Source organism: Bactrocera oleae, chromosome 3, assembly GCF_042242935.1.
Source record: "Bactrocera oleae isolate idBacOlea1 chromosome 3, idBacOlea1, whole genome shotgun sequence".
Taxonomy (NCBI): domain Eukaryota; kingdom Metazoa; phylum Arthropoda; class Insecta; order Diptera; family Tephritidae; genus Bactrocera; species Bactrocera oleae.
Genome location: NC_091537.1, coordinates 34,572,934 through 34,588,766, shown reverse-complemented (window position 1 = coordinate 34,588,766; position 15,833 = coordinate 34,572,934). Strand labels below are relative to the sequence as shown.

Sequence of the window (15,833 nt, the reverse complement as noted above, 5' to 3'; positions counted from 1 at the left end):
TTCCCGAGATAATTAAAATATTTCAGGAAAATATGTTCATATGTTTGGGTTTATTGAATATTCCCTTATTTAAGCGTATATTTACACAATTGTGACAATCACAGATATGTACATTCTTAAATACACGTACGCTGATGCTTGCTTCTTCTTGCCCCGCACAAACACTGACTTTTGTCCACACTTTTTGCTTTTTGTGAGAAGCAAGTTGAACGATCAAGGAGGGATCAGGGGCGCACTGCCACATAATTATTTCAAATATAGTTTTATTAATCGAATTTATTTAAAAATAATAATTTATTTTAAATAAGTATGAATTTATGTGTATTTATATTTCTACGTAAATATTGTTATATTATGTAAATAAGCCCTAAGATATCAGTATGTCTCAATATAAGTTAATCAATATATAAATATGATATAAATCCTCCTTTATTTCTGACAAAACGTTGAAAAAACCAAATGACAACTTTGCCCACAAACATACAAGATGCGTTCCATAGTAAACAGTAAAAAAGTAACAAAGTAAACTCTAGTGGCGGCATTTATATGTCGACTAGTGCGTTAGAATCTGCTATCCTTTATCGACTTTCCAATTTCATGACATTTCATCTATTGGAAGTGAAGTTATTGCGTTTTAAGTGTCAGTATGTTTTTGTCATCGGTGCAAATCGGTGCGGTAATTGACTGGCGACCAAAAATTGCTCAGAACTCAACATTCGAAGGACATCATTAAAGAGGCAAAAAAAGACCCGAACTTTCTTTACAAGGTTGTGACTGGTGACGAAACGTGGTGTTTTCAATATGATCCCGAAACGAAACGCCAGAGTGCTGAATGGAAGGCGCCGGACGAGCCGAAACCCAAAAAATCGCGCCTGGAGAAGTCAAAAGTAAAGACAATGCTGATTCGTTTTTATGATTCCAATTGTATTGTCCACAAAGAATTTATTCCACCCGACCAAAACGTTAATGCGGTATTCTACCTTGGAGTTTTGAAGCGTTTGGTACGCCGTATTCGACGTGTTCAGCCCGAATATCGCGAAGATGGAAGTTGGCGTTTGTTGCACGATAATGCGCCGTCTCATCGATCGACGCTTCTGGCCGATTATTTGACCAAAAATCACATTTTAACAATCAACCACTCTCCGTATTCACCTGATATGGCAACGTGCGACTTCTTCCTTTTCGGAAAAATTCATTTGCCGATGAAAGGAAAGCGTTATGCAGACGTGGAGGCCATTCAAAAGGCTTGCACCGACATACTGGCGATCATACCGGGAAACGAGCTAAAACACTCGTTCGACATGCTTTGGGACCGTGCAAAAAACTGTATTAAAGCGGAAGGAGACTATTTTGAATAAAGTTAATTGATTTTGCCGATAAAACCATTTGTTCTGTCTTTTTGTTCAAAGTTCTGTTTAATTTGGAACGCACTGTAGGTTGATTAAAGAAGGAAAACTTTTGTCAAACTGTTAAAAAATAAAATAATACATTCTAGTAAAAGACTCTATAATTCACCCATATGGACAGTATCCGAATAAGGAACTGGTGAAGATGGACAACTCAAGCGAAGAATGGTTATAGATTTCCAAAAATTTTACAAACAAACAACAGCTGACAGATATCCCTTTCCGGACATTACAATGACACTTCAAAACCTAGGAAATATGACATATTTCACCACTCTAGATTTAGAATCAGGATTTCATCAGATCATGCTTAAGAAGAAGGACAGAAAAAAAACAGCTTTTCCAGTAAATAGAGGTAAATATGAGTTCCTCAGGCTTCCATTTGGATTAAAAAAAGCACCATCAACTTTTCAGAAATGCGTAGATGGCATTCTCTGACCTTTCATCGCTAAATGTGCGTATGTTTGTATTGATAGATACGCTAGAGCAGCATTTGAAAGATATCTCAGATATAATAAACACTCTTTACAAATCAATCATGAATGTATCAGAAAATAAGTCAAATTTTTTTCAAAAGTAGACAGAATTTCCGGGACACATAATAAAAAAAATGGCATAATGCTTAGGTTTGCACCGCGACCATGGTCTATTGTGCCTCTATCTATCTATGTAGACCCCAATAAAATCAAAGCTATAGATGAATATCCAATTCGAAAAAATCTAAAATAACTTCGATCTTTTCTAGGGCTAGCTTCCTATTACAGGTAGGATTTGTAGGATTCGATCTAACTGACGCTATTAACTATGCAATTGGAGCAGTATTGAGCCAGGGTAAAAATCCTATACAATTTATATCAAGAACACTGAGCCAGACAGAACATAATTACTCAAAAAACGAAAAAGTAATGTTAGCTATTGTTTGGGCTTTACAAAAACTTAGGACTTATTTATATAGAATAGCACACCTAACCATATGTGTATACAGACTATCAAACGTTAATATATTCGATATCAAAAAATAATCCGAAAGCACACCCAAAGAGGTGGAAAAACCAAATAGAATAATATGGAACTGCTCTAAAATATAAACCAGGACATGAAAACGTAGTAGCAGAGACGCTCTACCTAGACAAATACACACTTCATCCAATGTATCCGAACACTCAGCATAAACTTCAGAAGTTAAAAATATTAGACAAATACAATTATAAAACAAGTGAAGTGAAAATATTCAAATCACCAGCTCCACAGTACATATGTGTACATATATGCAAATATATTTCGACATGCGAATGGAGGAAAAGGAATTTCATGAATATTCACATATAAATATCTACATTTATATGTTATTTCAATGTTTATTTTTGTTCTGAAAACTTACTCGTGCAGTCGAAAACTGATTGTTTAAACAGATATACATATGTACATTTATATTTTCATTCAAAGCTTATTTTGTATTCATATATTTCATTATAAGAATGCAAAATAGTAGAAAAATAAATAATCAGTTATGATCTGTATTTTACTTTCACATACAAACGCAGTGATGCGGTTTGAAAATCGATTTAGCCTATTCCAGAAATCTAATAATTTTTTGATGTGATTTCTAAATGAAATGCCCTGTTCTGAAAACCGAATTCACATATTTAAATGTAATTTGAAAACAAAACAAGAAAAAACGTTAACTTCGGTTGCACCGAAGCTATAATACCCTTCACAGGTAAAAAGGTTCCTTATAATAACTTTATTCAGATCTAATTTCGTGAATCGGCAATAAAAAATAAAATTTTTTTCCAAGCAGGCACTTTATGCCGATCGTTCAGTTTATATGATAGCTGTATGACATAGCGATCCGATCTAAACAATTTTTTCGGAGATTATATGCTTGCCTTAGAAAATAACTCATGCCAAATTTCGTCAAGATACCTCGTCGAATGAAAAAGCAGCTTTATGCTATATTCATCCGATCAATACAATTTCTTCGGAGATTCCATTGTTGCCTTAAATAATAACTCATGCCTAATTTCGTGGAGATAACTCGTCAAATGAAAGAGTTTTCCATACAAGCACTTGATTCCGATCGTTCAGTTTGTATGGCAGCTATATGCTATAGTCATCCGATCCAAACAATTTCTTAGCGATTTATATTGTTACCTTAAAAAAAACTCATGCCTAATTTCGTGAAGATAACTCGTTAAATGAAAGAGTTTTCCATACAAGCACTTGATTCCGATCGTTCAGTTTGTATGGCAGCTATATGCTATAGTCATCCGATCAAAACAATTTCTTCGGGAATTATATTGTTACCTTAGAGAATAACTCTTGCCAAATTTCGTAAAGATATTACGTCAAATAAAAAAGTTTCCCATACAAGGACTTGCTTCCGATTGTTCAGTTTGTATGGCAGCTATATGCTATAGTGGTCCGATTTCGTCCGTTCCGACAAATGAGCAGCTCCTTGGTGAGAAAAGGGCAGGTGCAAAATTTCAGATCGATAGCTCAAAAACTGAAGGACTAGTTTGCATATATACAGACGAACGGACAGACGGACATGGCTAAATCATTTCAGCTCATCATGCTGATCATTTATATATATATTTTATAGGGTCCCCGACGTTTCCTTCTGGGTGTTACAAACTTCGTGGCAAACTTAATATACCCTGTTCAGGGTATAAAAACTAAAAATTTGTGATTTCTTCTCTGCGTACATGCCAACATGAGATATGTGAGCGGAGGTAGGTTCGAGGGAGAGTTTGCTTTCAAGAGCTCTCCATTTACTTTAGCTTCAGGATACCAGACCACTTTAATATATTTCAAGCAGAAGTGCCTACAACTAAGGTAGCAGTAGGAACACTGCTTCGAAGTGCAGCTTCATTCAGAGAGGTGTGTGCTGCATTCGCACAGCTGTAAACTTTCAAAGTTGACGTATTTGTGCCAAAAAGTGTATGCATAAATTTTCACACCTTATTTCGGTACAAATATACACCAGTATTTGTAAATTTTATAATTTTGTTTATTTTTGATGATTTTAAAGTTTTAATTGAAAAAAGCTAGTTTGTATGTGGGAGTAATACTTATTTCCCAATTTTAAATATATTTTTGGGAAATACAAATAGTTATTCATTTATTTTAGTTAATTAAGTTTTACAAAGTTTATTTCACAAAAGCTATTAAGTTTATAAGTAAAGGTTTTTTGGCCCAAATGTATCAGTCAAGTGCGCGAGCGTGTCTCCTTTTCGCCGCTGTGCTCTGTCCTTTCATCAAGTCTTTTCGTTAAGTCAAAGAGGGTGTGTAGTGTTGCATACATACGTATGATATTTCAGGTTAGGGTTACATACAATTATGCGCTAATCCGACATTCGGCCTTCCTGACTTATTGTTTTAGACCGAACGAAGGTTACCATTTCTTCATGAAATCGGCGATGGTGGACCCTCACCCGTTGCCCCGAGGAACACCTGTAGCTATTACCTGATGCTCTGTATCTTCCCTCACACAGTAATCCTTAAAAATATTTCCAGAGTAGCAGTAACGATTTTGAAATGAAGCCCTAAAATATATACCCTCCACTTTTTAGGTGCCTCGGCAATCGCTAACGCCTCCAACTTGTACGAATGGTACTTCTCTTCTGCTGGCTTTGTCATATACTAGATTGGGTGAAAGCACAAATCTTCACTATCTTTCTGTAAGAGTATACCACCATATTCACGTATCGAAGCGTCCGTATGAACTTCAGTTAGAGCCTTCGGATTGTATGTATAACCGTAATACTGGCGCACTAACCAGAGAAGCTTTCAGTTGCTGCAGCGATGCCTGCTGTTCGTTCCCAAACACAAAAGCAACATCCTTACGCAACAGGTCAGACAGGGGTTTGGCGACTACTTCATACCCTTCTATGAAACGATAAGAAGTCCTAGAAATCTTTGCACCGCTTTTTTTATCCATAGGTATCGGAAAATGGCTTACTGCTTGAGTCTTCGCTACTGATGGTCTTATTGTATCACGATCTATAATGCAAAAAAAAATTAACAGTCGCCTTCTGGAACTGGCATTTCTCCCAATTAATCCTGAGGTTATACTCAGCCGCCCTGTTTAACACAGCTTTTAACCTATCTACACCCTGTTCAAAAATAGTAGAAGGAATTATAAGACCGTTCATGGAAGTTACCACGACACCATCCCTCACGAAGTTCCGAAGCACTGCAAAAATGTACCGAGTGAATACTGCTGGAGAATTGAAAATACCGAAGGAGATATAAATGAATTCGTATTGATTTATATATATATTTCCGCGAACTCGACTCTATCGGCATGTGGAAAAACGCATTCCGTAAATCTAACGTTGTTAGTACTTTTTCGCCTTGTAATCTCACAATAACATCATCCGCGGCATTGGAAAATTTTCCTTCATGACAATACAAACGTTTGGTTCCGTCTTTTCCCACCAATACGATCGGCTATGCATACTCGAAAACGGTAAGCTGGATTATGCCTTGCTCGACAATGTACCTATCGGAGTAGGACATATGTCTTGGCCCTTGAAATATCGGACTATCATCAGTTAAAAAAATTTTCATGGAAACTGGGGAATCGTGCTTACTACTGCATTTCTTGTTCTCATTGAAGATGCGACAAATCTACCTGCAAATTTTTCTCTGACATTACTTCTGCGGTCTTACACACAAACTCTAAATTCGTTAAGAACGTCGATTTTACCTTTACTTTTCTCTCCTATAGGGTTTGGAACCTTCGTTTCCTTCAACTTTGCTCTAAATTTTACTTCGCCTTCAGTTATGACCAAATCAACCTGCTATGATTATTCCCGATTATTGCCTCCTAAATAAAGTTACGCTCGCGCACATCGTGGAAGGTGCTATCCAGTTCGACTTCATCTACGCTAACTTTAATTACGAAAGTACCAATAGTTGTAAGGATATTATTTCCTATTCCACGAAGATTTATATTATATCATTGGACAGATCAATCTTCCCCAGCATCATCAGCACGTCGTAACGCATGAGGCATAGATCGCTACCAGTGTTTAGCAATGCTGACAATGTTAACCCATTACTAGATAATCCTTTGAAATGTACACAGCCAGTGGACGCCATACGCATCATTTCTAGCGTATTCGCTTTAGCACCCTCGCTCTTCACCTCCATTTTCTTCTGCGATACGATGTCTTGGCTGATTACACCCAAAATACGTTGATTGTCGTTGCTGTTTGCAAGTATTTGCCAAATGACCCGCTTCCTGGCATCTATAAAAACGTTTTATAATAGTTCCCTGAGTTTTGGAAACATGCTTATTGTCTTCACGATTGTTTTGAAATGTGCTTGGATTGACGCCCCGAGCGAACCTTTTCATAAACAAGGACCTCAGCTTTCAATACTTCTATCGAACTAGCCTGAACAAATTAACTTTGTTTGGCCTGGTGTCTGTGATCCCCTCTACAAAATATTCGATGATACTTTTTCCGTCTAATTTTATTGGTCTATCTATTTCCATTAGGCTATAAAGATACTCGCGGCAATTTTCGTTTGGGTGCTTTCGCCGATTCCTAAGTGCCCGATGTACTTCGAATTACGATGTTATTACACCAAACTTTTTTTGTAAACATTGTTTAGGAACGACAATTTTCGCAGCACCTTTCAATAATTGCTACCCATATACGAACTTTTGACTATGAACCCCCACCCGACTGTCGTGGCATTGGAATTAAAATTTTCGACCCACTCCTCAACTGGGTGTTGGCTGTACCACTAAAAATTGAAAACGATCTTTCAATATTGCTATGGGTGAAAACCGAGCTCTCCGATCTCATCGCCGTCAACATGTTATTTCACACTGAGCTAGTTTCGCTGTCACAGCCATCGTTTTCGTCATCTGAAGTCAGTCCAAAATGTTCACAAAGTCTGTCTTGTAATGTCACTTTACGGCCATTTGTCGACAAACCCAGTGATATTAATTTTTTATTCAAACCGTTCACTGTCAATAAAGAAATTTTTCCCTGTTCATATCGAATGTTAATAAAAGCAAAAATATATATAGCTAAATACTGAATTAATTCTTGTATATTAAATTCAAATTTAAGACAATTAGTTGTCACAATTATCCTCCTAGACAAGTTAGATTAGAAATTCAAATTTTTATGAATTAACTCATAATATAATTAAGGTTTTTAGTTATTTTTTACAAATTTTGTAGTAAACATAAGCTAGTTTTCAACAATATAAGTTATTAGTTTTAATAATCGGTATGTTGGCCAAAATATTGTATTTGCTCTTTACTATACTCTTAAATTTTATAAAAATTATTTTCTTTTCTTTTGACAATTTGCTATTACAATTACTCTCCTTTAATTACTTAACTCATATCTGTCTTTTGCTTATGTTTATATATTATACTTATTCTTTTTCTGCTCCTTTAACTGATTGCTGACCGCTTCAACTGCTTACGATTTCCTCTGCACTGTTCTCGGAACCTTAGTTTGACCACTAGCGCACTTGTCAAAAGTTACCAGCGCATCGACACTGCGCTAGTCCACAAAATTTGTCAATAGTTGCCAACTATACTCTTTGTTGCTTACGCTTTACGAAGACAACCCAACACTATGTTGCATTCTACATGCTTGTGCTCTCACTCGCTGCTCTCTTTAGCTACAGTATGATACCATTTGACGACAGCGTCTATTCTTAAATTTACCGTTGATTTTTGCTTGCTGGCGCTCCTCACGTACAGTTTCTTTTCTTACAAAAAGTTATGTACCACACGAAACAGTCAATTTCACAAAAATTTGCTTTACGTGAACCGTTTTTCACACTGTGTTACTGAAATCTGAATTTGCCGTTCTAAAATTGCCAATTTCCAATTTATTTCACCGGCACAGTACTTAATTGCGTCACACAAAAAACCACTGTAAAACTTTACAACATTCTAACGTCTACGCACTTGCAATTTTCTAGCACTTTTACTTTCACATACCTTGGACACGTATCAGCATCCACTCACGAAACCGTTTTTAAGGTTTTTTTCACGCACCTTTTTAACACTCTATTTCGACGCGCATCCAGTCAGTCGAATTTATGGCACCACTTGTTGGAATTATAATGATAACACTTTTTTGATTTATTTTTAGGAAACACAAATCTTTTATTCATTATTTAAGTTAATTAAATTTTACAAGTTTATAAGTAAAGGTTCAACTGTATCAGTCAAGTGCGCGTGAGAAAGTGTCTCTTCGTCGTCACTGTCCTCGTACCTTTCGATAAGTCGATACGGTGTGAAGGTTTGCATACAAGCGTATGTCATTTCAGGTCTGGGTTGCATACGATGATACGCTAATCTCACATGTATTTGCTTAATAAATAATTTCTGTGTATTTTGCGTATTTGAGTTCGTGTTGCTTCGTCCTTGAAGTTAATCTTCCACATAATGTGCAATTTTTTGTGTTCGCCGATCTTCCACAACTTAAATGTTATATTAATTCGGGCTAGTAATTATATATTTTGTTAATAATATCCAAGGGTCATATTATGAATGTAAAATGTGAAAAATTACCTTCTAGTTTTCCAAGATTTAAAGATTTCGATCCTTTTAGCTAAATTGTCATACTCAAAAAGCACCCTCTTTTAAATTTGGCGCCATGAAGAAGTGCCAACAAAGAAGTTTTCTGCAGTTGAAAGCTATGTTTTAAATGAATTTATTGGTGAAGGTAAATATCAAAGCGATAAAATCAACAAAATAAAGAAGTGCGAAATTTTGTGAGTATACTTATAGAAAAGTGGAGACCTAGCCACGGAATAATAGCAGTAATTGAAGAGCGAAACAAAGAGTGGTTGGACGGAAATTTTCTACTGCCTGACCCAATAATAAATATGTCATTTGAATACTGAAAGACGGATCTTCAAGTACGAAAGGTTGAAGCAATTGTTGATGTAAGCCCGTGTAAAGAGTTGATGGTGGCCGCCAGTAAGTCTATACAACAGTGGAAAGAGTAGTGCTTCGCAATTATTTCGATGGTTGATTTTAATCCAGAGCATTAAAATTTTAAAAAACTGTCGAATGTGATGTGTATTATTGATAAGAATAATAAGCAATACGCAGAGACAACTGCAAGTGTTTTCAAACCACCACCTATTTTCATACCACAAGTTAACAATATACAATAAATAAAATGACAATCAGTTTCTCAACTCTAATTGGTAGAGAAAACTTTTCAAACAAGTCAGGCAGAGACGTGCAAGCCAGAGTTATGCCTGCAAACAATGACTCTTTAGACTCTAATAAGACAATTTTTCACACTTATTAGTTAAAAAAGGATAATCCCTATAAAATTGTAATAAAAAATATTCACTATTCCACACCCATAGACGACATTAAACTTGACTTATCTCAAAAAGGTCGCACTGTAAGAAACATTGTCACTATTTTTTGCTGACCTACAAGTAGAACCATAAGCAAACAACAAAAGAGGACCACCAGACCGCTCTTTGCGAAAAAGGCTCTCTGCCAACTCCAAGGACTAACCAGATCCAAACAAGTCGACTAATAATAATCTTAGACCTAAAGTCGACATTCGCTCAAATCCTGAGCAACCCGTTTACAACAACAAATTCAGCTACGTAGAAATTACAAAAGGACAACAAAGCACTGCTGCAGATAGCCACAGAACTTTAGAAAAGTTAGAAGCGCTGATTTTTAACTAAATTGACCTCATGTCTTCTCTTGTTTTAAAATTATTCAATTAAGTCTTAAGATGGCAATTTAAAACGCACATGGACTTAGCAAGCATAGATATCACATTTTATTGTAACTAACAAAGCAGATACATTCGTGATTTCGTCTTTTTTTTTAGTTAATGGTTATGATCTTATTACTTGCATCCTGATGGTAAAGCACATGGCGGATCTGCAATTATAGTAAAGTCAACTTCAAAATATAAGAGATTGGAACCTATATCGTTGCCTTTAGTTCAAGCCGCGTCCGTTGAAATCACTAGCATTAATGGAGGGATTGTCATAACCGCACTGTATCTACCCCGCGTTTCAATTTCAGTAGTTTCAATTCCAAACATCCATGGTGGGGGTTTCGTCTTACTAATCCCAAAGATCGCGAACTATATGCATGCATTATGGAAACAAATTTAAACGTGCTATCTACTGGCTGTTCCACTTACTGGCCCACATATCCCTGCATGGCCTCTGATTTGATCGAATTTGCTGTTCATTTCATCACACAAATCTGCTTGAAATAATAAATAATTACTATCTTAGCTTAGACCATTCCTTTCTAATTATTCATTTTAATTTGTCTGCTCTACTGACTGCTCAGAAGCAGCGTATCATAAATAAGAGATCCGACATAAAACTTGTTTAATATAGACTTTAACATGGATATAAACTTAACTAGAGATTTAGATGATGCAGTAGAGACATTTACTAACAAAATACACAAAACCGCCTTCTTAGCCTAAACCAACTGTGGCATTAAAATTTCTCGAACACGTAGAAACACATAACCATATTTTGATGAAATCTCTGAATTAGTTAAGAGCAAGAGGCTACTTCCAAGGATTTGGCACAACAGCAGGAATCCATTAATAGCCTTTAGAATTAGCGGAACTTAAAGAATAATTTATTGGAGAACATCTAAAAAAAAATGTATTCAAACAACGACGATGAGTATAACATCTGGAAAGTCATAAGTACTTAAAACGGTGTACCATAAGACAGGATCCGGTTAAAGATACTAAAAATATATGGTGCAGATTAAACATAAGCAAACCACACGCGTTAACCAACCATCTTAAAGCTATATTTGAGTGATTAAACTGCAGTAATACCAGCCAACGTCATTAAGTCGAAATACCTAAACCTCTTACGCACGTAAGGCTTTCAGAGGTACCGTCTGAAATTCCGCGATTAAATAAATTAAAGTCTCCAGGTCATGATATATCGGCGCTTGGACACTCAAAAACCTTTTTAAGAAATGTATATTATTTTCTTGATTTTAAATAGTAGCTTCAAACTGAGCCATTTCCCCACGCAGTCTAAATGTGCTGCAATTATAATGATACCAAAGCCAAACAAGCCACAAAATTAATTATTTTCACATAGACCAACAAGCCTGCTGACAATATTCTGTCACATACTTAGTAGCTTGGAGGAGACAAATATTGTAGTGTAATTTTTCAGACGTTCGGCAAGCATTTGACAGAGTCTGGCACTATGGTTAACTATATAAAACCAAAAAGATACTACCTACTCTACTTTATCTTTTCGTCAGGTCTTATCTGAGTCACAGGTATTTCTACGTTAAACTTCAAGATGAAATCTCAGACAAACACGAGATGAAGGCAGGAGTCCCACAAGGTAGTGTTCTGGGACCAACACTATGCACCACAAATATGCCAATACTGGAAAACCATAATTTACCGGTTGTCACCTATGCAGACGGCTTTGCTATACTCTCATCAGCTTACTCGGCTAGCGAAGCTGCTGAAACTGCACAAGCACAGCTAGACTACTGATTTTGGAGCATTTACACAGATCTTCCAGTTGCGAAGCCTACAATATTGGCAAAATCAACTCATATCACTTTCACATTGACAAAAATGTTGCTTGGCCTCAAATTTAAACTTAGTTTGCAAAAAAAAATTAACCAGATTAAAATTGCAAAGAAAGTACTTTACTTTTTTCAAGTTTGCTTTACTTCTGAATGGTAATGTCAAAAGAAGTTTATGTAATAAATTACTAATGTATATTTCATTTAATATATAATTAAAGTTGTCGAAAAATATATATTTAAGCGTTTGCAAGTTTTTTAATATTATACAATATTATACATGCGTACATATCCATATACAAAATATACAAGCGGTAAATAACTTAAAAATATTTAAATTTTAATGTAAAAATAAATTATCATGGGTTGTTATTGCCATTGCTCCGCATTTACTAAACTATTAGTATTAAAATGTTTATACTAATAAAATAAACGTGGAAAATTAAATCTATTATCGCCCTGTATTGGTATATTAGGAATACCTTTTCTTTTATAAAAATTACTATCATTTCGAAAAAAAATTTTGTCGCTCTCCGTAGAAGTGTAATTATGCTCTATTACGAATACCCATATACGAGGTTACATTTCATTGCGATCAGTATGTGTACTTGTATAATTTCGAAAACTCGGCGTGACCCAAATGACATGTATGTTCTAGTTTCGTTGACTATTTGTTTATAAGGGTGCTTTGAAATGTGAACAATACATATATAAATTTAAGCCATATTTTGAGAATTATATGTGTTCTTATTATAGTTATTTCAGATATCGTTTCGATATGGCCGTGTGTAATGTTCGTAATCATGAGCAATACAATGTCATTTCGATTAATGGCTGTAATAATGACGCCACTCCATTCCAACATTAGGTAAATTCGTAACGTTTTACCAGAAAATCTCGTTTGAAGTTAATACATCATAGAAATATCAGGATAATAAAACCTGCCCTCATAATGGCACCAGACCATTGCGCGTTGTTGGGTTCCTTGCCATGTAAATGTCCATATCGTGGTCAGTCCAGTTGTCAGATGTGTCACAGTAGTTGTTTATCGTATGCGTTGAACCAGCTTGAGAATATCTAAAATAGTAAGATTTAAAAAGTAAACAAGTTAATTTATGTGTATATATATATAAATTAGAATATTCAATGATTGCGTGCATATGAAATATGTATATATAGTATTTTGATATAATATATAAAGATGTATATGTATAAATGCAACAAAATTTCAAAATGAAAAATGTTAAAATATAATTTAATTAAATTTGATCCTCAGAAAGAATACTGCCGCTCTTCAGAATAGTTTAAACCTTAAATCGGAAATGGCGTTGAAAATTTATTATTGCCTTTAAATCTTAATATTAGATAGTAGACTTAGATATTCTGCTAAAACAATATTTTTAAGTGAATCGTTTTTGTAGAATATTTTTTTGGAAAATTAAAATCTTTATAATAGGAAATCTTTTGGATGCCAGAAACGTTGATCAAACCCACGTATTAGAGCATTATTATTTTTTTAATTAATACTTACCGGCTGCCAGGTCTATGATTATGTATATGTGTTGAATTAAGTTGTTCGCGTGATCTCGACCGTGGACGTGAGCGCCTCGTACTTGAAGTTATGCTGGTTGGACCATGCGTGGAACCAGCATGTGAAGCGCGCGACAAACGTTCCGATGCGGCTGCTAAAGACTGTCTGGATTGTCGAAGTTCTGGTCGAGAGTTAATCAAATTAGTCGGAAACGCAGCGCCTAAGTAGCCGCGATGTGAATTATTTGAAAAACTGTGGTGGGATTGACCATCAGCTATTGATCTGTTTGAATTCCAATGTGGATGTAGAGGGACGTGATTTGTGAGGATTGTGTATCACATGAATTGAAATGTGGAATCAAAAAAAAAAAACATTAGTCATATACGTTTCAATAAGATTCTTCTCATACTAGAATATAACACGAATTTATTATTTTACTATTCCAGATGTTTTGAAAGATATTGCCAATTCTATATCATTTATTGGTATTTCTGCGATAGTTAGTAGGATTACAGCACGCGATTTAAACTAAAACAAATCGTGCTAATATTTTTTGCTTCTTTTTAGATGAAGGTTCTGCAATGAATCATACTTCGATAATCTAAGTAGTATTGAATGAGAAAAGATTTTAAATACCATTTTTATAAATTCTAATGTTTTGAAGTTATCTGGCACAATCCTCGATTTGTTTTCAATAATTATTGCACTAAGAGGTTAGGCCAGTCGAAGGTTTTCAAAAACACGGGTTTTTATTTTTGCTTAAAGTACACTAAGGGGTCTAAAATCTTTAATTAATTGGTATAACTATGAAAAAGTAAATTTTTCTCTATCAAATCCGCTGAAATGTCGAAACCTTTGAGTCAGTCTGCTTGAACATGTAAAAATGTATCCAGTAAATGTTAATATTAACATGTTTTATACACAGAAGTACAAGATTAATAAAGCCTGAAAGAAAGCGATTCGGTCTCTTGTTTCCTTACTCCCAGAATAAATTGTTAAAATTAAGTCTTAATTAAGTGTCTTAACTAGACTGGAATAACCACTCAATTCACAATAGACCAACAACGATTAATACTGGTCGCATGATAATTTCATTTGAACTTTGATATAAAAAGACTAATATAATGTCATTACCATTAGAGCTGAAGCAAAAACAAAACTATCGATAGCTTGCATTGACAACTATAGCCATTGTTCGAATGCACTACCTAATTAACATGGAAACATAAGTTATAGTTGTCAATTTGAAAAAAAAAAAAAATTTGTAAATTAAAAATTTCAATGCTCATATTACATTTTAGAAGTCGTAGAAATGTGTTCAAACATTATTCAATTAAATATTCGATGGGCAGGAAATGTGATGTTGATACTAGAATATTTAAGTTTATAAAAAATGACATACCTCGCTTTACCCACCTTCCCAGGCATACCAGAAAAATTACTTCGCATATCGTCTTGATTATCTACGGGATAAATTCGTGGTCGTGGAATCGATCGACCGCTATATGCAGAAACTTGATCCCATTCCTGTAGTAAGAAAAATATATGTATATACTGATATAATTTCATTACTAAATCTACACAAATTTAGTAAAATTACTTTCCTACTTATTTACGATCGCCCTTAATTAATTAATTTATTTAAATTTAGTTTAATTAATTAATTAATTACCCAACGATTACCTTCCTCCCGCCCAACCGACGCGAAGGGCGCAATCCGCATTACACTAGTTTAATTATTGATGCATATAAGTATGCCGTTAAAATGTTTGTGGCCTTTGCTATTGTATTGTTAAGAAATTGTGTATTTCGAAAAAAATCAATAATTTATATCAAATAATACGCTTTTAAAAGTTTTTCTATTGTCATTTAAATTAAAATTGAGATTTCGCATTAATTTTTGACGATTTCAATTTATTACACAAACATTTTAAAGCAAAAGGCGCTTATTATTGGATTTGCACCAAATCATGTATGTATATTAAATAATTATTCTACTGTTACCTTATGATTATTAAATGCGGATAAAGTGGCGATGGAGCCCAGAGGTCCTGGGGATACTGCTGGTCCGCAACAGCTTACTGGTAATCCCCCAATAGGTAAAGGGCTCTTCTTTTGCGTATTCTGGAGTTTACGCGAGCGTCTATATTTGAAATTCAACGATGTGGCAATTAATATATGGTTATATGTGCATATTTTTTGTTGATTACTTCTAATTTCTAATGAATTATTAGTTCAGTGATATTTTATGAAGGAATTTCTATAAAAATTATCATCTAATCTGAATCAGAATAATTGAGTAATCAACTGGACGTATGCGCTATTGCGTAAT

General features: G+C 34.8%; 2 protein-coding genes across 4 annotated transcripts in view; one reads left to right on the top strand and one right to left on the bottom strand.

The window, feature by feature from the left end:
• Positions 1 to 15,833, top strand: part of Rab3GAP1 (RAB3 GTPase activating protein subunit 1) — a 39,117-nt gene that overhangs the window by 15,804 nt on the left and 7,480 nt on the right. The gene's annotated exons all lie outside the window — the stretch shown is intronic.
• haf (leucine-rich repeat and fibronectin type-III domain-containing protein hattifattener) overlaps positions 12,466 to 15,833 on the bottom strand; it is a 45,750-nt gene continuing 42,382 nt past the window's right edge. Inside the window, exons 5-8 of one of the 2 annotated variants that reach the window (XM_036371409.2) lie at positions 15,506 to 15,644; positions 14,904 to 15,028; positions 13,502 to 13,783; positions 12,466 to 13,047 (exon numbers count right to left, since the gene is read on the bottom strand). In XM_036371409.2, coding sequence (XP_036227302.1) covers positions 12,918 to 13,047; positions 13,502 to 13,783; positions 14,904 to 15,028; positions 15,506 to 15,644 — 676 coding nt within the window. In that variant the 3' untranslated portion in view covers positions 12,466 to 12,917. The remainder of the gene's footprint in view (positions 13,048 to 13,501; positions 13,784 to 14,903; positions 15,029 to 15,505; positions 15,645 to 15,833) is intronic. The other variant, XM_036371411.2, reaches the window with a different exon arrangement.